The following is a 24,113-nucleotide window of genomic DNA, read 5'->3' as shown; positions in this document are numbered from 1 at the left end:
TAAATTAGATAGATTGTGAGCCCACCGGGACAGGCAGGGAAAAATGCTTGAGTACCTGAATAAAATTCATGGAAACCATTCTGAGCTTCCTTGGGAGAACAGTATAGAAAATTGAATAAATAAATAGGTGCTTCTGTAGACACAATTCTCATCAAGCATAGGCACTGGGAACGTAGACCTGCAAAATCCTGACCTGCATCACTAGCGCCTATGTTTAACAGTGGCTGCGATTTGGCAAACAGCATCATTGCATGATTTACACATGAACAGGGTATTTTTGTAGGTAGACGCCGTTTGCAAACTCTGGCTCTCAGTCTCTAATATTCATCGGACTTTGACATATCCTGTAGCATTTTCTTACTATAGCAAACTGCTATGAAATTCTTTGCCTTGTCTGGAAACATCTTAAGGCATGACTCTGCTCAGATTTATGACCAACTAGTTTATTTTAAAAGAAGGTTTTATTTTTTTCATTTAACCCTCCCCCCCACCCACTCCTATTACAAAAGTGCAGAAGAGGCTTTTATTGCTGGCTGATATGCTGAATGCTTTGCGCTGCTCTGATGGTCATAGAGCTCCTATGAGCTTTGGAGCAGCGCAGAAAATTTAACACGCCGGCCAGCGCTAAAAACCTCTTCCGCACTTATGTAAAAGGAAGGGATTAATGTTTTATTGTACTGATTTTATTTTTGAGTTGACCTGAATTAGTTAATTGAGCGGTACTGAATGTTCTGTTGTAAACCTTTTGTTTCCTTATAGCAGGATATCAAGTTAATAACACTGAATTGAAAACAGTAAAGATTAGTTACAAAATATTGCACATAACTGTTAACATTTTATTAGCATGGTTTCAAGAATCCACATTCACTTCAGTATGTCAGGTTCTCAAGCTCTTCAGACAGTCTTCGTGGATCAGCACCATTAAATTCATTTATCTATAAAACAAGAAAATGTTTAAATTTTTAGAATAAGCAAGCATAATAGTTTATGGGCCCTGAATACATACAGTAGGTTTCAAATAGCCTGTGATTCTGGAAGAAACTGGATTCTCTGCAGACTGTGATTGCTTTTCATAGATCTACAAAAGGGTTTATTCAAAGATGGTTTATGTTTATTAAAATTTAATATACTGCTGCAGCTGGAAAAAACCAGATCCAAATGGTGTATACCGTATTTTTCAGACCATAAGACGCACCCTAGATTTAGAGGAAGAACGCAAGACAAAAAAACATTCTAAACCAAATTCTCCCTGCCAGGCTCTGCACCCTGTCCCCCCTCTGATGGTCTAGTGGTAGGCCTGGACAGGGCAAAATATAGTCAGCAAATATAAATTCTCAAAACTGACACATTTTGATCACTAAATTGAAAATAAAATCATTTTTCCTACCTTTGTTGTCTGGTGATTTCTTTCTTTCCTTCCTCAGGCCCAACAATTGTCCCTTCTGCCTTCCTTCCTATGTCCCCCTCAATGCCTTCCAGCCTTTGTCCTCTTTCTCCCCTCCCCCCCATGTTCCGAGTTCATGCCCCCTCCCCCTCACTGCCTTCCAGCCTTTGTACTTCGTCCTCCTTCCCTACGGCACCAAAGCCTGCCTTCCTCTCTCCCTGCCACACCAAAGCCTGCCTACCCGCCACCAATTCCTCCTCCTCTGCCCCCGGTCCGCCACTGCTCGCCGCAACTCCAGGAAGGGAAGGACCAACGTGCAACAATTACACGTCGCCGGCCCACAAGACTTCCCCCGACATCAGTTCTGACATCGGAGAGAAGATCCGGGCCAGCCAATCGGCTGGACCTTTCCTTCTCTCCAACGTCAGAACTGACATTGGGGGAATGCTTGTGGGCTGGCGACGTGCAATCGCTGCACGCTGGTCCTTCCCTTACCTTCCTGGAGTTGCAGCACAGCGATGGCGAGCAGGGAGCAGCAACAGCAGCAGTGACAAGCAGGTGCGCAGGCGGGGAGCAGCAGCAGGGAGTGGATGGCAGTCAGCCCGTGTACCCCCAACAATGGGTAATTTAAAAAGGTATGACAGAGTGGGTGGGGGTATTTATCTTCTTTGCATAAGATGCACCGACATTTCCACCCACTTTTGGGTGGGAAAAAAGTGCGTCTTATGGAGCGAGAAATATGGTAAAAAAGAAAAAGAAAAATATGAAAAGAACTCCAGTATTGATTGAAAAGATCTAATATCATACATACCATGAACAATGTGCTTGAAGAGCTGAATTAACACTGTATGGGGCCTTAGACAAACACATCAAAAAATGTAGGAACTGGAGTAAAAATAAACCAACTACTTCTATAAAATCCAGTTATATATTCGCTGGGTACAGTGCTAACTATGACCCAACCCCTAATGCCAGAAAATCAACAAATAAACTCTTTTGCTTTACAGTAAGGGGAAAAAAGGCCTTAGAAGCCACGGGGCAAATCTTTGCACCGGAGCTATAAAGGGGAGCTAAGTATTCTCAGCTGCTCCCCCTCCCCCCCCATGCTTCTATCATTGGCCGAAAACCTCCAAGCAGAGATTGCAAAGAGACAGAGATATAACGAAGTGAGAAGACACGGAGGAGCAAGCAGTATTTAGTGAAGACTTCAGATATGTTTGCTTTTTCAGTTTTCATTTTCTCATAGATATTTAAGCTACCATACTGCTTAGATATTTGCCAGTACATTTGAACTTTATAACGCATGTGGAGATATAAGTTATTCATTAAATTTTAAAATGCATATAAAGATATAAGCTATTCAAAGGGGTTCTTCATACCTTAATGCCGCCCTTGAACAACATGAATGTCGGATAGTAATTGATTGCAAAGTATTGAAACAATTCCTATAATGAGATACATAAAAGAGAGAAAGCAATTTATTGTTGTGCATGTTTATTTATTTAAACATTTCTAATCTGCCTTTATCCAAGGCTACTCACAGTATCACATACACACTTCAGGTTTTGAACATCTTAAAAAAAAATCACATACATCAATAAAAATCATAAGATTATACCATCCTAATCTATAGATTCCATCTCAGCCATTCATGACATCATAATAAAGCAGCACAGATCTGATAACATGCAGAAAAAGCTGGCATTCAGAAAATAAAATATTAACTAGCTTAGAAAAGCCCGAACAAACAGATGGGTCTTAAGGAACTTTCTAAATTGCAATAGATTTCTACAAAGCCACAAGGTACCAGACAACGCATTCCACATCAATGGTCCAGCTGTAGAGAAACATAAATTTTTGGTCCGTACATATTGTAAAATATTCCCCTTTGTTGTGTCTAAAAAACCAACGATTCTTTGACCTCAGCATCCTTGGCAGAGCATATCTATAATAATAAAACCCTAAGTGCGCATGCGCACTCCTACTTGCGTGTTCCGTTTTCCGCGATCAGTAGGTCCCTGGCAGGTAGGAGTGCGCATGCGCGCTTAGCTGTACCAGTGCCCGGCAGACAAGCGCTGGCCTCACTGCTCTCCACCTCGCGCAGTCCTCCATCTAGGAAAAACGGCACTACTAGCCGAAGTTTATTTTTAAGTTAAAAGCCTCTGTGCAGCTCCTCTCACGAGCCACACCAGTGGAGAAGGCTTCCGACGCAGGCGGAGATCATGACAGGAGCCGCCATGGCACCTTTAAACTTAAAAATAAACCGACCGGTAGGGCCATTTTCCCAGGATGGAGAGCATTCATAGGGTTCTGCAATATTGATGGTCCTGAAAGGGTTACTCTTCCTTCCCTGCAAAGAGGAAATGCTGGCGGCTACTGCTGCTGCAACCAAAATCGAGCCCATGACCCCCCCCCACTACCCCTCCCCCAGCCGCTGAAGACTAAGTGACTCCCGAAGAAAGCGCAGCTCAACACATTTGCCGGATCGCCGATACCGTCAGACTCCGAGGAAAGCGGTGCCAGCAGCAGCGGTGGATGGTGAGCAGGGGCGTGGCAGCCAGCAGGGGGGCGTCTTTTAAAAAAATGTAGAGAAGGGACCAGACTGTGGGAAGGGAAGGGGCGGTAGGGGGAAATACTGCTGCTGCTGTTGCACAGGGACGTGGAGGGGAAGGGAAATATTGCTGCTGCTGTTGTACAGAGAAGTGGAGGGGGAGGGAAATACTAATGCTGTTGCTGCACAAGGAAGTGGTGTGGGGGGAGGGAAATGCTGCTGCACATGGAAATGGAGGGGGAGGGAATGCTACTGCACAGGGAAGTGGGGGGAGGAAAATGCTGTTGCTGCTGCACAGGGAAGTGGGTTGGGGAGGGAAATGCTGATGTACAGAAAAATGGAGGATGAGGGAATGCTGCTGCTGCATAGGGAAATGGGGGGGAGGAAAATGCTGCTGCACAGGGAAGTGGAGGGGAGGGAAATGCTGCTTCTGCTGCACAGGAAAATGGAGGGGGAGGGAATGCTGCTGTGGCTGCTGCACATGGAAATGGGGGGGGGAGAGAAACGCTGCTGCTGCATAGGGGGCAGAGAGAGAAAGACAGAAAAAAAGACAGACAGTGGGAGGAAGGGAGACAGAAATAAAGGAAGAAAGACACAGGGGCAGGGAGAGAGACAGAAAGACAGACAGACAAAGGGGGCCAAGGAGAGAGACAGACAGAAAAAAATACAGTGGGAGGGAAAGAGAGACAGAAAGAAAGAAAGACAGACATATATTCTAGCACCCCTTAATGTAACGGGCTTAAAGACTAGTAGTACATAAGAACATAAGAAAGAACATAAGAATTGCCACTGCTAGGTCAGACCAGTGGTCCATCGTGCCCAGCAGTCTACTCACGCGGCGGCCCCCAGATCAAAGACCAGTGCTCTAAATGAGTCCAGCTTCACCTCAGCTTTGTCTTGATTATTGTAATTCACTTTATAAAGGAATCACACAAAAGGAAACAAGAAGACTACAACTAATACAAAATACTGCAATAAAAATCATTACAGGTAAAAGAAAATTTGACTATGTAACACCATTATTAAAGAACGCACATTGGCTTCCTATCAATCACAGAATAACTTATAAACAGGTGCTCATTCCATTCAAAGTTCTACAATTCAATGCGCCGCTATTCCTAGACAGAGTTCTCATTCCGTATTCTCCTTTCTGCTCCTTACAATCTTAGGATAAAAATATACGTACTGCTCCATCCCTACAAATCATAAATACTAGACGTACCATACTTTTCTCTGTCACCACTTCCCAAACGTGGAACTTACTATCCGCTCAGGTAAGAGAAGAAAAGAACCTTGATAAATTCAAATCAAAACTAAAAAGTTTCCTGTATAGAGACGCTTTTAATTAGCTAGCCTCTTAAACTGAGTTACTAATCCCAATTGAAGTAGGCAAGTACTGATCTAATATAACATAACTCCTATTGTCTTATTCTTATTTGCTCTCTTTCCTATATCAAATTGTAGTTCTTTCCTGATTTCCCTACGAAGTGCATGTCTGTCTATCCCTATATTGTATGCCCCCCTTATTTGAAAATTATTTATTGTCCATTGCTTTGTAATCTTTGAAAAAAGCGATATTATCAAATACGAAATAAACTTGAAACTTACAGCTGAGGCACCTCTACAAAATTTGGGGGCGGTAGAAGGAAGAGGGGGGGGGGACCCAGCACAAGATCTACTAGGTATGACACCCCCCCGAAGTCAGATGGACCCCTAAAAAGGGTCCCTCCAACTCAGTCTGGCACCAGAACGGGGACAAGGAGCCCCAAATAAGGGGAGATGGGTAAAGCTCACCAAGATCAACACCTTCTGGAGTCTGAGAGAAGACTGGGTGATATAGGAAGGGACAGCCACCATGTACCGCAACCAAAAGTTTGGTCTCAGTCTCCACCTGCTGGTCATGATGAGCTATTACCCATTAATAAAGTCTGTACTGGTCTGGAAAGGTGACAAAGAAAATGCAAATCTTGGTTTTCAACTCTGGGAACCAGCAGCTGAATCCTCCCATGCCCCCAAATGTCCCTCCGAAATGTTCAAGAGCTGGGGAAGAAGGGTATTCTGTCAGATGTCTTCCATAGTTTCTTTGGGATTTAATTTACTACTAAAGATTACTTTCCTGTTCTGATTCCATAGGAAAAGAAAATGCCTGATGTACCACTGAGGGAGTAGGATTTTTTTGGATAGGCAGAAGCTAGCAACTTACCCCCCCCCCTCCCTTTTTCTCATATGAACAGTCAGAACATGCTAAGGTCAAAGATGATTGCCTGTTTGGTTTACTTGTCATTTGTGGCACAGGCTTTCACCAGTCTCCCCATCCACCCTATCATCCCTTAGCCCCATCCTTTCATCCATCCTCTCTCATCCCACCCACCATGTCTTCCTTTAATCTAATCTCCCTCCATCCATCACATAATGACCCTTTTCAATCCTCCTCTCCCAAGTCCATTCCTCTCTCTATCTGCAAAAGCTCTCCCAACCCTTAATACCCAGCAGCTAGCAACCTCAACCTTCCTAATTCCTACCCCCTTGTTCCCCCAGCAAAAATAGTAAATATATTCCCTGCCCACCACTACTGAATCAGATAATCCTCTTCCATCTGTACAGCTTGCTTGAGCTCATTTTGAGTCTTATAGGAGGAAGGTGTATAACTGGGCACCTCCATTTAGGCAGCCCAATGCTAAACAGTGACAGCCTATTCTATAATTGAATCTGGACACCCGGATCCATGATAGAATATTTGACTTACCCAGAATGTGCTCCTAACATTTGTATTCCCAGCTGACAAAGCGGAAGTAAAAACTGATGCCGTAAAAAAGATAAAGACGTTATAATTTTGTATTTAACTTATTATTGCATATAGAAAAAGATAAAGGAAAAGATGAAAATGAAAAAAAAAACGGAGATTATAATCTAAGGATTTAATGACAATTCAGCAGTTATTCTAAAAGATACTATTGAAGACCACTGCAACTATCCGAATATCCTTAAAGTTTTAGAAGTAAATGCAAAGAAATTAATAATATCGCACATCTGGAATACTAGTGGCCTAACATTTGTATGCCATAGACCTACTATAACTGCCCATACTTCTTTCATGCCCTGCTTATGCAAACACCTCTCTTACAGTTATTTGCTAAGCCCTTGATGGGGGGGTGGGGGAATTTGATATAGCACCTTTTTTTTGGTTAGTTTTTACATATACAAGTACTTATTTTGAAACTGGGGGAATAGAGCATTAGCTGACACCCAGAGTCACAAAGAGTTGTAGTGGGAATTAGAGAACAACACGGGGACGGTTACCCACGGTTAACTGCGGGGCAAAAATGGGGACCAGGACAGAGCCCACTGGAATGCGGCAGACAGAGAGCCCGTAGCTATGGGGACAAACTGTGTCCCTGTGTCATTCTCTAAGAGACTAGCCTTAAAACTGGCTGTTCCAACTAGATGGAACAGCATCTATAAAATTCTAGTGTCAATATGTAAAAACTTAAAAACATCTTAGACAACTAGAAACTAAATTCAATGATTTAAAAAAATTCAAAAAACCTGATTTTGGATTTAAATGAACTACTGCTAAATGACATTTGTGTCTCATCTGCAACAGATTCATCCATCGTTGCTGTCATCAAAGAGTATTTCCAACATATAATACACACTTTTATGTTCATCCAGAACACAATTTTCAAATTGCTTCATTTTTTTTAGGAACAAAGTTAACCACCTATTTGAAAAAGTAGCTTGTTGGACAAGTTTTAAAACTTTGAATTGGATACAAAACAATATAGGCAACCAATGCAGTCTTTTTAAAATAGGTGTAATGTGTTCATATCGGGATTCTCCAGCCAATAGCTGGGCAGCTGAATTTTGTATCATTTGTAACACTTTAATACATGCTTGAGGCAAACCTAGATAGATACCATTACAGTAATCTATCTTAGATAGTACTAGTGCTTGAAGTACCCATCTCTAATCCCAATTTGACAAGATATTCTTCAAATGAGATAATTTCCGCATGGTGAAATAAGCGGACGTCACTACTTTTGATATCTGTGCTTTAAAAGATAGATGTGCATCTACCATCACGCCAAGTTGTACAATGGCAATTATAAGGAGTCACTGTATAGACCCCGAAAGCTGCAATTTCCTTAGAGCTGGTGAAAAACTATGATAGGCTTTGGACATCTGTTGGTGATATGAAAAAGTGCTAAGATATTTAGTTCAGCTTCAAACTGGCCGCCTAGGGGGATACAGCTGGTATTTAGGTACAACACGATGAATTTAGGGCCCCTTTTACAAAAACGTGGTAGCGATTCTCCTGTTGCAAATGCTCCAAAGCCCAAAGTGCTACTGGGCTTTGTAAAAGGGATCCTTAGAAAGGGGACAACATGTTACAGTTCACAGTTTATTGCTTTGCAGATCATGGCAATGTGCAATAAAATATACACAAATATAAAAGGCAGAAAAGAGCGCCAATAAAATAAAAGGAAAGAGCAAACATCCAAACCAAGATGGACATAGCAACAGAAGAGAAACACATGTTCCCTGTTAACTTGAACTACTAAATATGCAAGCCAAAACTTATCTGAAAGCTATGACTGCTGCTTCTGTGATCCACCTAAATGAATAAAGTTAATCAGATAACAACTGAATATAGCCACTATCCGCATAAATTTCAGTACCCTCCTGGCATGCCTGTGACGCTTTCTCTTCTTAAATTGATAAACTACATCAACATGTTCATCATGCCACAGGACCTAAGTGTAAGCTGCCTGGAATAGCTGACTGTGGCGACAGATGGGAGAGCGCAATACTTTCAGTGAAGCCTCAGTGCTAGACAGAGAGCAGCGTGCACGGAACGCAGTGGCCAAGTAAGGAATTGCTCCATGCCTTTCAGGAGCTGTCAGGCGAGGAGTGGCCCAGTGGCAGAGGTGCTGCTTCAGCACCCTGAGGTCAGGGGATCAATGCCAGCACTGCTTCTTGTAGCCCTGGGCAAGTAACTTAATCCCCCATTGCCCCAGGTACAAAATAAGTATTTGTATATATGTAAACTACTTTGAATGTATAACCACAAAATGGCAGTACACATCTCCTTCCCCTCCCAATTAGAAACATACTGCAAAAATCTTCAAACAAAGTGGCTAAGTGCCCAAAACAAAGGGCTGAGAAACAGGAAAACCAGGATTCAAATTAGAGAAGGGGGTGGAGGACAGAGCCTGTGGGGTGGAGCAGGGATGGGGACAGAGCCCCTAGGGACAGGGGCAAACTTTGCCCCCTTGTCATTCTCTAAAAACTTGAAACTAGTATCAATATGTACAAATTTAACACATCTTAGACAATTGGCACCTGAATTCAAAGATTAAAAATAATTGTGGAAGTTGCTTCTGGATTTCAATGAACTACTGTTAAATGACATCATTTGTGTCTTGTCTGCCATCTGCAACATCCATTATGTGCCCAGTTGCTCAAGCATCTTATTGTCACTGTAACGGATTCATCTATCGTTGCTGGCATCAAGGAGCATTTCTAACATTTAATAGACACTTATTTTCCTGTTCATCTACTACACAGTTTAGGTTATCTTCTATACCCATGTCTGAAGAACAATCCAATTACTTTCCCAGATGATGTAAAAACATAGGCAACTGAATCTTTGGGAAATTTCTACCAAAATCAGATAGAAATGGAAGACTCTATTTGTGATTTATAAACAGTTATTCAGAATATTGTCCCTTTTTATACTTTAATAAAAAGATTTATATATAAAATCAAAAGTGTTCAAAGCTTGTGCAAATGAGGATAGAGTCCATGGGGACAGGGCCAGAGTTTGTGGGGATGGAGATGGAACCTGCAGGGATAGGGCGGGGAAGGGGATAGTGTCCATGAGGATGGGGAAGGGACGGGAACAGAGCTTGCGGGGACAGGGCAGGGACGGGGGACAAACTTTGGCCTCATCTCATTCTCTAATTCAAATCCTACTTCTTTTACTCACAATCATTGGGACCTTGGGCAAGTTACATTAAGAGCAATTCTATAAGCTGGGCACCTGTGTTAACGCACCCTCTTGTGTACATAAATGTACTCATACAATTCTAATACTTATAAACTAACTCACAAATTCTGTGTATGGCGCCTTAAGTTATGCACACAAATCAGTGCACACAGCTGATTTGCAAGCACAACTTAATTGTTTAATAAGCCTGATCAGCACCAATAATTAGTCATTTACACCTCATAATTGATGCTAATTGGCACTAATTAAAAGTTACACGCACATTCTATAAAGTGGTGCACGTCAGTTCTAGTACCTGAATCGGAAAAGGGGCATGGCCAGGGGAGGAGCATGGGCAGGTTATGGGCAGTCCTAAAATTTATGTACACTGTTGTAGAATACGCCCGATCTGAGCACGAGTTAGGTGGAGGTATTTCAGAATGGTTTTCTTTGGCCTAAACGGGTGCACCTATAAATTATGACCTATACTGGCACTTAGTTCGATTCTATAAGGTGCATGTATCTTTTATAGAATCGTACTAAGTGCCATTCTAATCAATGTGCCAATATTTTGGGGCACCATATATAGAATATGGCCCTAAGTCTATTGCGTGTTAAATATATTGCCTTGCATACACTTTTCAGTGCTATAGAAATGAAAATAGTAATACTAATAGTAAGTGTGCACTTATCCACAAAAGTGCCAGCAGGGCACCTAAGCGCTATTCTGTAATGGCACACCCAACTTACATAGCGCATAAATGCAAGGGAGGCATGCAAATGGGTGCAGCATGGGTGGGACTCCTATTTACACAGTCCCCGAGTTACAGACACCCATCTTAAGTACGACTCATACTTAAGAACACAGTTGCGGCTTCATTTGATTTCACTGAGCAGTATTTCCAGTGGCATAGACTCCTACACTTCTCCTGGAGCAGATGCAGGAATGATATATGGCCACATTAAGAACAGTGTGTGGTTGTGCATGCTGTACCTTAGAGGGAACAGTTGGCCCTTTTGTCAGCTGGGAGAAGAGGTAAGCAGCAAGAAGCTTAAAATCTACAGGTTCTGAGTTACAAATCCAACTTAAGAACAGCTTTAAAAACATAACTCGTTCTTAGCCCGGGGACTGGCTGTATATACATCCCGGTTGCACTTGCTTGCAGTTACAAGGCTATGACCAGTGAAACTGCAGGTTCATCATTCTTAGGCGTGCTTAGGCGTGCGTGACTTACACTAGTATTCTATAATGGAATTTGGGCGCCCAGATTCCATTATAGAATAGACTCTCACCGCTGGCTACCAGTAGAAGTTAGGAGCCTTTATAAATTTTATTCTGTATTGTTCAAAACATGCTTTGGTGACACACCAGATTATATTCCACAAAGTTTTAGTTTCTCTAACAAATCAACTTTGAATTTAAGGCAAAACCATACCTTAAATTAAAAAGATAAAATACACCAGAATTTTCAATTCAACCTGGGCTTACCAAGCAGCAAAACTATGGAAAACTCTGCCTATTATGATCAATAAACAAATTAATTTTAAGAGTTTCAAAAAAGAGTTAAAGACCTATTTGTTTGAAGAATTTGTACTTGAAAAGATGTAACTGTTTGTTAACCAGTTTATAATGTTGTATTAGCTCATTTATTTTTATGTAAACCGCTGTGAACTGAAATCATATTGTATTGAAACTGCAGGTTCATCATTCTTAGACGTGCTGATACTGACTTACTCTAGTATTCTATAATGGAATCTGGGTGCTCAGATTCCATTATAGAATATATTCTCACCACATATCCTTGAAGTGCCTAAACCAGAGTATCGCAAACTGTGTGCCGCACGAGATATCAGGTATGCCACAAAATGCCGGGGAGGAGGAGAATCAAATATTTGTTCTATCCTAAGTCTTGCACTATCCTAAGTCTTGCATCACAGAATAGAGATCAGCTGTTGTGAATCAAATATTTGTTCTATCCTAAGTCTTGCAGATGTTGACAGACTGAAATTAGCTCCCACAACATTTTACCTTGACCCTGAAGAAAAGTTTCTCGTTGAAATATGCATGTCGGGAGAGGTGCAAGGGGAACTGATCACTGTTAAGCTAAGTGACGGTTTCTTCATTGATACAATACCAATAGTGGTATGATAATCATTAGACATCAGAAGACATTCAAAAGTTTACAGATATGTCGTTTTTATAAAAACAAAAAATAAAGATAGCAATAAATAAATTAAATAATGAATAATTTAGAAGGTATATAAATGGTATTCAATAAAGATTGGACTGATGCAGAATATGGTAACCAGCAGTGTGGTGCCTAGTTACAGCCGGAAGGTCCATACAAATGAACCATTGATTATATTAAACTTGTGACTATAGACAAGGGGAGGAGAAGAGGCACATCCTGTAGGTAGTCAGCCGCCGCCAGCGTCTCTCCTCCTCCCTGGCATCTCTCCTGCTCTCCAAGCCTCTTCTTTGTCAGAGGCTCAGGGCCCTGTCTGGAAGGCCTCCACACATGCGCGGACATCGACGTGACGACATCACACATACATATGATGTCGTCGCTGCGACATCCATGCATTTCCAGGTGCCCGTGAGCTGCGGCCGCCAGTAGAGTGTGCCGCGGCTCGTAAAGCTTGCAAAACACCGGCCTATACGGAGGTACCCATTTGTACAATTGCCCCCTTTATGGGTGGTAAGAGCGGATAGCACAGCTGGTTCTAAGAAAGGTTTGGACAATTTCCTGGAGGAAAAGTCCATAGTCGGTTATTGAGAAAGACATGGGGGAAGCCACTGTTGCCCTGGATCGGTAGCATGGAATGTTGCCACTCTAAGATTCTAGAATCTTGTTACTCTTTGGGATTCCGGAACCTTGCTATTCTTTGAGATTCTGTTTGGAATGTTGCTACTCCTTGGGGTTTGGCCAGGTACTAGTGATCTGGATTGGCTACAGGCTACAGGGCTTGATAGACCATTGGTCTGACCCAGTAAGACAATTCTTATGTTCTTATCAGCCTTTGGATCAGGTATCTATTTAGACTGGCTGCTTCTCGGGCAAGAGCCTTATCCTATCTCAGTACAAATAATTCTGTGCACAGTCTTCAACTGTATTTTGAAATGTGTACAGAATCTTATATTATTGTATTATCTTCCGCAAATATAGCAGATGTCCTACTCTCTATTACATCTTGTAGCACGCAGCAAAATTAACACCAAACATTAGTGCTTAACCGTATCATTTCAGTAATGTCACTTACTTGCACTTTATCCACATCAACTTCAAGGAAAATAATAGCACCATTATAATATTTACTGAATTCCTAAAAATAAATAAAGATATTTTTTGAGATGTTAGTTTGCTTGGAAGCCTGAAGACACTATGAATGACATATATAATTGAAAAATATTATAACAAGCTATTCTTTTATCTTCTGTTAGAGCTCTGGCTCTTTATTCTAACAAACAACAAAAAAGCTAATACTAATACACCCCCCTCCTTTACTAATGTGTAGCGCGGGTTTTAACGCCGGCAGTGGCGGTAACTGCTTCGACGCTCATAGGAATTCTATGAGCGTCGGATCAGTTGCCGCCACTGCCGGCGCTAAAACCCGCCCTATGCGTTAGTAAAGGAGAGAGACAGTGACTTAAACGTTCATTACTATGACAGATTAAGGCAGATTACAATTAGGCATTCTTATGATGTAACAATAACTACACAAAATACCAATATGGATTTACAAAAAAAAAAAAAAAAGTAGAAAAGTCTTCAAGTCTTGTGAAGTAATTAATAGAATTTTGTAAGGAAATAGAAAGAATATCCCAAGTGTGTACCACTTGGTATCAGCAAGTAGATATCAGCAAGTAGATGTCAGCAAGTAGATATCAGCAAGTAGATTTAATATTTCTAACTTCTGGAAAATATAAAGTTAAACAATGATTAGAATGTAAAGTTCCAGGGATAATGCCTGCAGCAGTCAGCAAAACACTGACTACCTGTGGCTAAATATTGGGCCCAAAATATGTCCAGGGTTTTGTTGTTGTTGAGACACTTAGGATTCATTTTAGAAATTATTTACACTCTGATTCACCCAACACAAAGGACTCTGAAATCAGGGTTTCTCAAAACTGTTTATTGATCCACAGACTTTTGGGTTTAGACAATGACATGGTGACAAAATTTGTTACATGGTGACAAAATTCCCGTCTCTGCGGATAACTACGAGAAACCATCTCCATGTCTTTCTTTAAGGAGAGAGGGAAGAATCAGAGTATGAATGTTATAGGGGAAAACACCCTCCAGGGATTCAAGACAAAGTTAGACAAGTTCCTGCTGAACCCGAACGTACATAGGTAAGGCTAGCCTGAGTTAGGGCACTGGTCTTTGACCTAAGGGATGCCGCATGAGCGGATTGCTGAGCTGGATGGACCACTGGTCTGACCCAGCAGCGGCAATTCTTATGTTCTTATGTAATGGGAACAACCACTGTACCTCAAACCTCGCATTGAAGAATGCTGGTGTAGAAGGACTGAGGTTGAGATAAGACACTAAAGAATGAAACGGGATGGTTTCCCATGGGAACGGGAACGGTGATGAATTTTGTTACCGTGTCATTCTCTATGAGATAGCTTCATTGAATACAGTTGAGCTAAAGTTGCATACACTCGAATATAGTCAAAAATGAAATATGGAGGAAAAAAAATAATCAAAAAAGGAAAACGTGAAAAAATCACATGAAACAAATTACATAACATGCTTTCATAGAATCTTTGTTATTAAAGTGAAAAGTAAATAACACTTAAAATTTTTCTAATTAGAGGGTTGTGCTCAGAGACATGGAGGGAAAAGGGGAACATATTCCCCTATAAAACCTCATCACCCAAAGAACATTGCTTAACAGATAAGTTCTTGTTTGATTTTTTTCATGCTTTTGCACAACAGTATTTTATTGTTGCTTGAGGGTATAGCAATGATTGGGTGGTGAGGTTTTGGGGGGAATACGTTCCCCTTTTTCCTCCATGTCTCTGAGCACAACCCTCTAATTAGAAAAATTAAAGCGTTATTTATTTTTCACTTTAATAACAAAGATTTTATGAAAGCGTGTTATGTAATTTATTACACTCGAATATAAGCAGCATCCTTGGTACTCACTGTGACTATCCTGAAAACTCAAAGGGCTGTGGGGTTAGTGGACCATTAACTGAAAAAATACGCTTTCTTGTAGAAGCATATATGACATATCTTACAGATAGAATAGTAAGAAGGTTTTGTTGAAGTGTACGAAGTATGCGAGAAGGTATATACTGTATGGTATCAGAGTTGAGATAAGGCAGAGATCATGCAGAACGTGTCTTAAAAACCAAAAGCAAAATCTTAGATGTTAAACAAAGATTAATAGGCAACCAATGAGCTGACTGAAGGGCTCCTTTTACTAAGCTGTGATAGTGGTTTTAGCGCGCGCTGAATTGCCCCGCGTGCTAGACCCTAACGCCAGCATTGAGCTGGCATTAGTTAGCCACATAGCCCAGTTTTAGTGCGCGCTAAAATTCTGCACACGTTAAAACCGCTATCGCAGCTTAGTAAAAGGAGCCCTAAGAGTGGAGTGACATGATCAAACTTCTTTTTCCCCACTTATTTTATAGAAGTATTTTGAACTAGTTGTAAACGATGAATGTCTTTACATTTGATGCCATAATATAGAGAACAATAATGATGCCATAATATAAAGTGCAATAATCAAGTGTACTAATTACCAACGAGTGAATGAGAATATTAATTGCTGAGGGAAGCAGAAGATGAGATATTGAACTGATAAGGCATAATTTGTAATAACATCATTGTATAGTGGTAGAAAGGTATGACTGGAAAGATAATTTTGAGTCTAAGGTAACACCTAAACTTTTTATTGTTGATGATAATTGAATTGGAGTATTATAGAGCATTAATGGTGAAGAAATTTTCTGATCTTATATACAAAAAAGCATAGCTTTAAATTTCTGAGGATTCAGCAACAAATGGTTAGTATGTAAACATTTAGAGATTAAACTAAGTTCTTGATTAATTTGTTGTACCGCATCAGGATTTGAAACATCGATGGTATGAAGAAGTAGAATATCATTGGCATATACAAATATGGTAAAGCTGATAGATTGTGCAAGAAGAGTAAGTAGTGGACCAAAACAAGGGAAGAAAGGCTCTTGCCTCAAAAATGCACCAAAGCAACAGAAGAGGCAAGTGAGATGTCTTAAAACCAACCCGCAGTTACATTTATTGAAGTTGCATAACAGTAATACAGCAAAAGTCCTTGATGATATCATATCATAAACAAGTCCCAAAGTACTTGCACATAGGAATCCAGAAAAGGTCCTTTTTTTTAAACTTGGATCCGAGTTTCAGAAACAAAGTTGCCTTCAGGGGATAAGTAACTGAAGTCAAATTATATAAAACATAACATAAATAAAACCAAGTAAAATGCATTGAAAATAGAATGAACATAATAATAAATACATCACAAAATGCTATAAATGCTAAAATGCTATACAGTATATGCTATAAATGCTATAAATGCTAAAATGCTATACAGTATATGCTAAAATATAAATGCTACAATAACAACATTGCATATAATATAATAAAGATAAAGAATGCATCATATAAAGTACAAGATAATGATTTAAAAAAAAAAACTATAAAATGGCACATAAGTATGAAAACTAAGGGCTCATTTTACTAAGCTACGCTAGCGGTTTTAGCACGCACTTAGCGCGGGGTTAGCACGTGCGGCAATGCAGCGCACGCTAAAAATGCTAGCGCACCTTAGTAAAAGGAGCCCTAAGCCACAAAAAAATCGAGTACAAACCATCATAAGAAAATAGGGTAGCATTCATCATTACATCTCTTCTATTTTGGGCTCTTAATCACTTTAATCCTCATCCACCCATATTCTTCTTCTTCTTAAAAAGCTAGCTTAAAAAGTACTCCTTTAAGGAAATTGTCACATAAACCTCATCCCATACAGCAAAAGTATTTATTACAAATGTTCATATAATCAGTTACACGGAAGAGAAACATCAGAAAACCAGTTTGGGAAAGGGATCATGGGTAGTGTGACCATATGGCTCCAAAAAAAAAGGGACGGATTGAGACATCTTGGTTGCTTTCAATGGAAGTAAAACCCGGATGTCTCAATTTGTCCCCTTTTTTCCTGGAGCCATATGATCACACTAACATGGGGCCTCTTATAGCACAGAGCTATTTCAGTACCTACTTCACCAATCCCAATCTTCTGGAGAAACTAAGGGGCCCTGTGCTGTGACCGTGACGCATTGAAGCCACTTTTAATGCAGCTCTAAAATGGCCGCATTTTCTATTTCCTCAAATAAGAGCCATGCGGTAATTTTCTAATTAGCGCATGGCCATTAGCACAGGAGCCTTTATGGACACCTATTTACTAGGCAGGAATGGCTTCCGTGATAACCATGCGCTAATTGGTTAGCACACAGCAATGTAGCTGTGCTAACTGATTAGCCCTGGACACACCTCGTCACTCTCAAACACACTTCTCCAGTGCTAAAAATATTTTATAGCATGTGGGATGTGCACACGGATCTGAAAAAATATCAGGAGATGCCTGAGAGAGCCCTATAGTATGTTGCTACATATAAAAATCTGGGAATCCTTCAAATCTTTTTGTGACCTTACTTCTTCCTGTCATAGATAAGAGTAGGATTTGCCATTCGTGTCTATACTGACATTGTGCAATGATAAATGTTAGCCGGCCGATATTCAGCGCTATTTGGCCGACCAGGAACGTCTTCCTGGTTGACCAAATAGCACTTAGTCAGCTATCCACCGATATTCAGCAGGAGATAGTTCTGCTGAATATCCAAGCCAGGAAATAGCCCCATGACTACGGTTACCAGATGTCCAGGAAAACCCAAATATGTCCTCTTTTTAGAGGACTGTTCGGGTGCCTGGAGGAATTTCCAAAACCTGGCAGTTTGTCAAGGTTTTGGAAGGCTCCGAGCTTGGAGGCCACTTCTGGAGGACTTCTACGCGTGTACAGACATCAATGTGATGATGTCACATGCATCCGCGTATGACTTAATCGCATCACCATCTGCACATTTGTGTTCTTCAGATGCGACCCCCAAGCTCGGGGAAGGAGACACGAGGTTCATATGGGGGATGGGGCTGGGGGTGAAGTGGGGCAGGGCAAGGTATCCTTTTTTTTTAAAGAGGAAATCTGTTTCATACAACATAGATCATCTCCAATATTGGCACATGGCCAGATGATTCATCTACAAAGCAGGTCTATCTTTCGATACTGTGCCTTAGCCATCCAACTGCAGAATATCTGCGTGACTGGCCAAGTCTCTGGCACTGAACTTCACCCCGGAAATTCGATGTTGGGTTTGCCGCCAACCATGGGAGGTAGCCATGCTGCCTCCCACGGTTGGAATATCAAGAGCCTCACATGTTTATTTAGATGTTTACATGTTTAAATCTATATGTTATAGAATTTTCTAATAAAAATGACTTGAACTTAAATATTGGGTTTTCTTTGAGACCAGATACTGATCTAAGATTTGTTTTTCCTGGAAAGGAGGTTATGAGGTTTGCTTGTTTTTGTGTTCACGCTTCTGCGGTTTCTAAAAGGAGAAAGGAGTGACCTATAAGGTTTACCATCAATTTGTCACGTTCTCTGTCTAATCCTTTTTAAACTTCGTCAAACTTACGTAAAAATGTGGAAGGATGTATTTGCATGCACCACACCAGGAAGCTTTGAAAATTATACATACTGGTGCTCCCGCTGACATTGTCAGTAACTGGTTGAACATAGCCTGCAATAAGAAATGTCAAAAGTCACAGGTTAGTCATAGGCTATTTCTTCCTTTGAGATGGCATTTTTCAGGATATTACTCAGAATGCACAAAGATTTTGTGACCCTGGGGCCCCTGCTTGTCATCCCGCAGCTGCTTGTGCCCTGCAGGATATAGGCCCTATATACCTTCAGGTTTCTGGAGAATTTTGTTGTTGTTAGTGGGAGGGGGGGGGGCCTGACACATCCAGTACCTGGATTCACAGTTCTGCTCAAGTGAGGATGGCTGGTATCAAAGCAGTTGTGCCTTGAGCTCTGTGACCAACCTCCCTTGCACCCTAGAATTTACCAGAGAGCAGGCAATGTTCAACAACAGCTTCACTAACATGTGGAGGGGCATTTTCGATTTGACATCTAAGTCCAAAGTGGGATGTTTTGCCAAAAGACATCTCAATAACACGTTTAGCTCAGAGCCTTCATGAAACCAGAAAAATGTCTAAATTTCCAGTTTGATTATGGATTTGAGCAGGACATGTCGATGTTGAACACCGTTCTCGTCGTGTTATCATAGTCTCCTTTTTTTAAAGTTCAATGTTATTGTATTAGATTTCTTGCTCATATTTACGCCAGAGATTACATCAAATGTAATCATGTTATGATCACTGTTATTAAGGGGCCCCAGGGCGAGTGTGGCGCAGTGGTTAAAGCTACAGCCTCGGCACCCTGGGGTTGTGGGTTCAAACCCACGCTGCTCCTTGTGACCCTGGGCAAGTCACTTAATCCCCCCCATTGCCCCAGGTACATTAGATAGATTGTGAGCCCACCAGGACAGACAGGGAAAATGCTTAAGTGCCTCAATAAATAAATGTAAACCGTTCTGAGCTCTCCTGGGAAAACGGTATAGAAAATTGAATAATAAATAAATAAAACCTCCTGCACCAAATCATGCGCTCCACTAAGGACTAGGTCTAGAATTGCTTTGCCTCATGTCAGTTCCTGAACCCAGTGGTATAGTAAGGGGAGGGGGTGGGGCTACCCCAAGTGCCGTCTTGATGAGAACACAGGCACCTGTCTTCCTCTCTGCCCCCCCTGCTCCTTCCTCCCCCCTCCACTGCTGCACGTGCATGCCACTTCCCTTCCCCCGTACACAGTGGAGTAGTAAGGGGGGGCGGTGAGTGCAGACCACCCTGGATGCCGTGTCAGTAGGGGGCGCTGGCATTTCTCCACCCCGCCACACCATGCCACACTTGTGCTATCCCTCCCTCTCCCACCCCGTACCTCTGTAGATCCTTGCTAGCGCAAGAAGTTGCTGCCTGTTACTCATGCCAGCCTGGTTTCCCTCAGAATCACTTCCGGGTCATGGGACAAGGAAGTGACATCAGAGGGAAATCCGATGCTCGCACGAGGAGCATACTGGTGAAAAGCCACTTGCTCTGGCAAAAATTTAGAGGTACGGGGGGAGGGGGAAGGGAGAGCGCGAGTGTGGAGTAGGGGCCAGAAAGGAGAGGTGGGGGCATGGAGAGGAGGGTGTGGGAGGCGCAACTGCCCCGGGTGCCTCCTACCTTTTCTATGCCTAGGAAGTGACGTGAGAGGAAGAGCCAACACTGGTGCGACCACTTGGGGGTTGCTGCTTGCGCCAGGAACGTTATAGAGGTATGAGGGAAGGCTGGAGGGGGGCGGAGAAGGAGCATGTGGAGTTGGGGGCAGAGAAGAAGGCATGGGAGGGGCACCAAAGCTCCGGGCGCCTCTCAGCCTTGCTACGCCACTGCCTGAACCAGCTGTTCCACAAAGCAGTCCTTGATTTCATCAAGGGATTGTACCTCCCTAGCATGCTCTGATGTTACATTTACCCAGTGGCATAGTAAGGGGGGGGGGCGAGGGGGCGGTCCGCCCTGGGAACCATGTTGGTGGGGGCGCTGACACCCCTCCTCCTTTTCCATTTTTGACCACAAAAACATCCAAGTTCAAAACATCCAAATCCAGACCACTGGGACATGGAAGGGGCCAGCATTGCACTGGACTGGCCACACAGACATGCCAATAGAGCAGTGGGGGACCTTGGAAGGCACTGCTGCGAACTTCACAAAAAGGGTGCCAGATATAGAGTACATTTCACCATATACCCCTTACAATTTATTCTGAGCCCTTCAAAATTCCCCCAATACCTACTATGTCTATCTATCTACTACCCCAATAGCCTTTATGGCTTCAGGTGGCACCTATATAGCAGTGTAGTAGGGTTTTGGTGGACTCACACTTTCTACCATAAATGTAGTGGTTAGAGTGACTTATGGGCTTGGGACCTCCTCTCTATGACTCACTAGCCCACTCACCATGCTACTGTGGACACCTGTGTGATGCTTTTCTAGGCTTTCCTATACCAGATTTTGCTGTTCTAGAGACAGGTATGTACTGTTTGGTTAGTGACCATTGGAAGAGTGTGAGAGGGTCATAACATAATCCCTCCCGTGCTCATTTGATCAGTTTGGGTACCTTTTTGGCACTTTGACACTTTTAAAACAGACATTGTGAGCTAGACCTAAGTTCCATCCCTTTAGTTTTGGATACACAGTAGCTAGGACGCCTTGTAAGATGTCTAGAAAAACCGGTTATGAAAATCAGCACTTGTAGGTCCTGCGATTAAGATATATAAATGCTGATTTATGCCTGGGGGTTTTGGACGTTGTAGTGTTTTGAAAATACCCTTAATAGTCTATGCAGCCTAGGCCAATGTTCTTCAATCTTTTTACACCTATGGACCGGCGGAAATAAAAGAACTATTTTGTGGACCGGCACCGGTCTGTGGTCTGGCGTTTGAAGAACACTGTTTTAGACCTAGGTTCTCCTTTGATACAAAAAAAACCTTCAAATCCTGCTCCATCCCTCTTGGTCTTCCAGCACCAAGTTGGGAATGTGGTTCAGGGGTTTAAATCCTATCCCGCAAACTAGACAAAGAAAATAAATTACCCTCCCCCCCCTGAAAAAAAAATAATGATCGGAAGGGGGCAACCCTCGGGGAGCAAAGTTTATTCACAACAGTTGAAAGTAAACTTGTGAGAAGTGCACCACAAAATGCAGAGCCTGCTTCACAGGAAATAGTAGGGAGAGAAAAAAAAAACTGGCATCCCTCTATATATCAATACGAAAGAGAAGGCGGGACGATGAGGCTGATATCACTCGCACAGCCTGTGGGATCAAGTACACCCAAGTACAAGCGATGGGCACAAAAGAACCGCTAACTCTGTATCGCACCGGGATCGGAGCAAGTCATCCTTCCCTCGGCACCAGCCATGCATCAGGCCCAACTCAAACAACTAGGCAGACACTAGTTCCGATACCTCAGTGGCACACTTTAGTTTCTCTGCCTGTACCCAGCTCATCGGGCTCCCCTGATCTTGGGCCCGAGGCACACGCCAGTCCTGCATGGACCGGCAGGAAATTTTTGCAGACCGGCAGGAAATTTTTGCGGACAAGCACCGGTCCACAGACCAGTGGTTGAAGAACACTGGCCTAGACCAATCATGCAAGGGGTTACATAAAATTTCCCTCAATAGGCACCAGATTACTTTTTAGGCAAGGCAGTTAATAAACAGTGACCAACTATTCTCCAGAAATGATAATAGCATTTCCAATCATGAATTCACTTTGATATTTCATGAATTGCATTGGTTCTAGGCAGGGCTGTCTTTACCTTCCTTTTCTACTGCTGTCTTCTTCTGTCTTTGTAGCATGTATGACAGGATGTTCTTATATTTTAGATTTGCTTAATTCATTGATTTATAATGTATTTGCTGTAAATATCCCATTTATGTCTTGTCTCTTCCCTTTCTGCGGTTCTGTGCTTGTGCTTTCCCATTAATTTGTTTTATTATATAATGTTGTCTCAGATGAAAGGTGATTTATCAGATTTGAATACTCTTACACTTTAACCAAGCCTGGCAGGACATTTATCCCCGAACAACCTGTACTATTTGCTGATGAATTCCTGGACATAGGGGGAGTGTATAGCACAGTGGTTAGAACTTTAGCCTCAGCACCCTGAAGTTATGGGTTCAAATCCTGCACTTCAATCCTTATGGCCTTGGGCAAGTCACTTAATCCTCCATTGCCCCAGGTACATTAAAAAGAGTATGAGCCCACCAGGACAGATAGAAGAAAATGCTTGAGTACCTGAATGTATAAAAATACTAAAAAAATAAATAAAAATACCAGCCTGCAGAAAGTCACCTGTTCAAAACCTTAGATCAGATTATTGAGGGAAATAGAGAAATAAAACAAAATCTCCTTTGGAGAAGAAGCTTACCGGTGTTGTGACTTCCCTCACTGCCATTGTGAATATTTACTTTCTTTAGGAGAAGGAGCAAAGACTCTTCAAGGATCACAGCAGGAATGAAAAGGAGGCTACAGTCCTTCTGTCCTAAACGCAGGCTGCTGCCCTGATATTAGCAGCAATCAGCACACCCAGCGCTTCTATTCTGAAACAGCTAATGAGAGCAAACACCACACCTAATCTTCTTGCTCCCACCCCGGTTTGTGCAGTCAATCCCAAAGGATGCCTTTTTATGTGTGACACCCTGCATTTCTGTGTAAGGCGAATGATGCAATGAGATTTTGCAATCGGTGCCAAATTTAGAATTAGAAAGTAGGGGAGCTGCAGTGGGTTCCCCCCTGAGAGTTTCTTCCATTTTTGTTGTCACATGTGAATCAGCCTATTGCCATTCCAAATGGTTCTCTTGATCTTCTCGTCACTAATTTAGAAGTTCTGTCTCTGACCAGATTCTGGGACGCAGCATACAGCAGCCGCCATCAAAGCAAAACAGTACGTCCTGACAGCCACACAAATTGAAAGAAGCACCAGCGCATACCTGCATGGAGAACGAGCCATTTCCAAATGGTCCACTTATCCAGGTAGATGGGGGTAATTTTGAAACAAACTTGAGTGCTTAGAGCAATGTTTTATGTGCTCAAGCGAACTGTAAAATACATGTGCAAATAGGCATGCAGACACATAGGAGGTGATTCTATAACTGGGCCCCTATAATAATCATTTTGGTTGGTTTTGTCCATAGAGGTTAGTTTTCAAGGACCAATCACGTCAAAGAATGATGCTTGTCTGGGCAGTTGTATCCTTACGCATTGAGATTCGTGTGCACGCGAAGTACATGTTATCTATTCTAGTGTGTGCTTATGAAGGGAATGTTTAAAAATAAAGTAAAATTCTGGAATCTCTTGGGGTACACCCGGAATCCCTTTGGGGCACACCACTGAACCATGGCACAAAGTTTGAGAGACGCTGCAATAACCCCCTCCCCCCCTTTTTAGCGCAGGCCGGTGCACTGAATGTTCTGCGCTGCTCCCGACACCCA

The 24,113-nt window shown here is 42.2% G+C and overlaps 1 protein-coding gene across 1 annotated transcript; it reads right to left on the bottom strand.

Moving 5' to 3' along the window:
* Nucleotides 1–815: 815 nt before the first annotated feature.
* LOC117365539 (thioredoxin-2-like) lies at nucleotides 816–23,296 on the bottom strand. Its single transcript, XM_033956063.1, has 5 exons — nucleotides 23,051–23,296; nucleotides 18,665–18,769; nucleotides 13,186–13,248; nucleotides 2,764–2,829; nucleotides 816–935 (listed from the first exon to the last, which is right to left on the bottom strand). The coding sequence occupies exons 1-5, from the start codon at nucleotides 23,075–23,077 to the stop codon at nucleotides 870–872; spliced, it is 327 nt and encodes a 108-aa protein (XP_033811954.1). The 5' UTR covers nucleotides 23,078–23,296; the 3' UTR covers nucleotides 816–869.
* Nucleotides 23,297–24,113: the final 817 nt, after the last annotated feature.

This window comes from Geotrypetes seraphini, chromosome 1 (assembly GCF_902459505.1).
Source record: "Geotrypetes seraphini chromosome 1, aGeoSer1.1, whole genome shotgun sequence".
NCBI lineage: Eukaryota > Metazoa > Chordata > Amphibia > Gymnophiona > Dermophiidae > Geotrypetes > Geotrypetes seraphini.
Note: the sequence above shows the minus strand (reverse complement) of the source record. Positions and strands in the feature narration are given on the sequence as shown.

Coding starts and splice junctions, on each gene's coding strand:
- LOC117365539 (XM_033956063.1), bottom strand. CDS start 23,077: ATGGCAGTGAGGGAAGTCACAACACCG. Junction 2,830..13,185: donor TTGATGTGGATAAAGTGCAA/GTAAGTGACATT, acceptor ATCTCATTATAG/GAATTGTTTCAATACTTTGC. Junction 936..2,763: donor TGTTCAAGGGCGGCATTAAG/GTATGAAGAACC, acceptor CTTGTTTTATAG/ATAAATGAATTTAATGGTGC.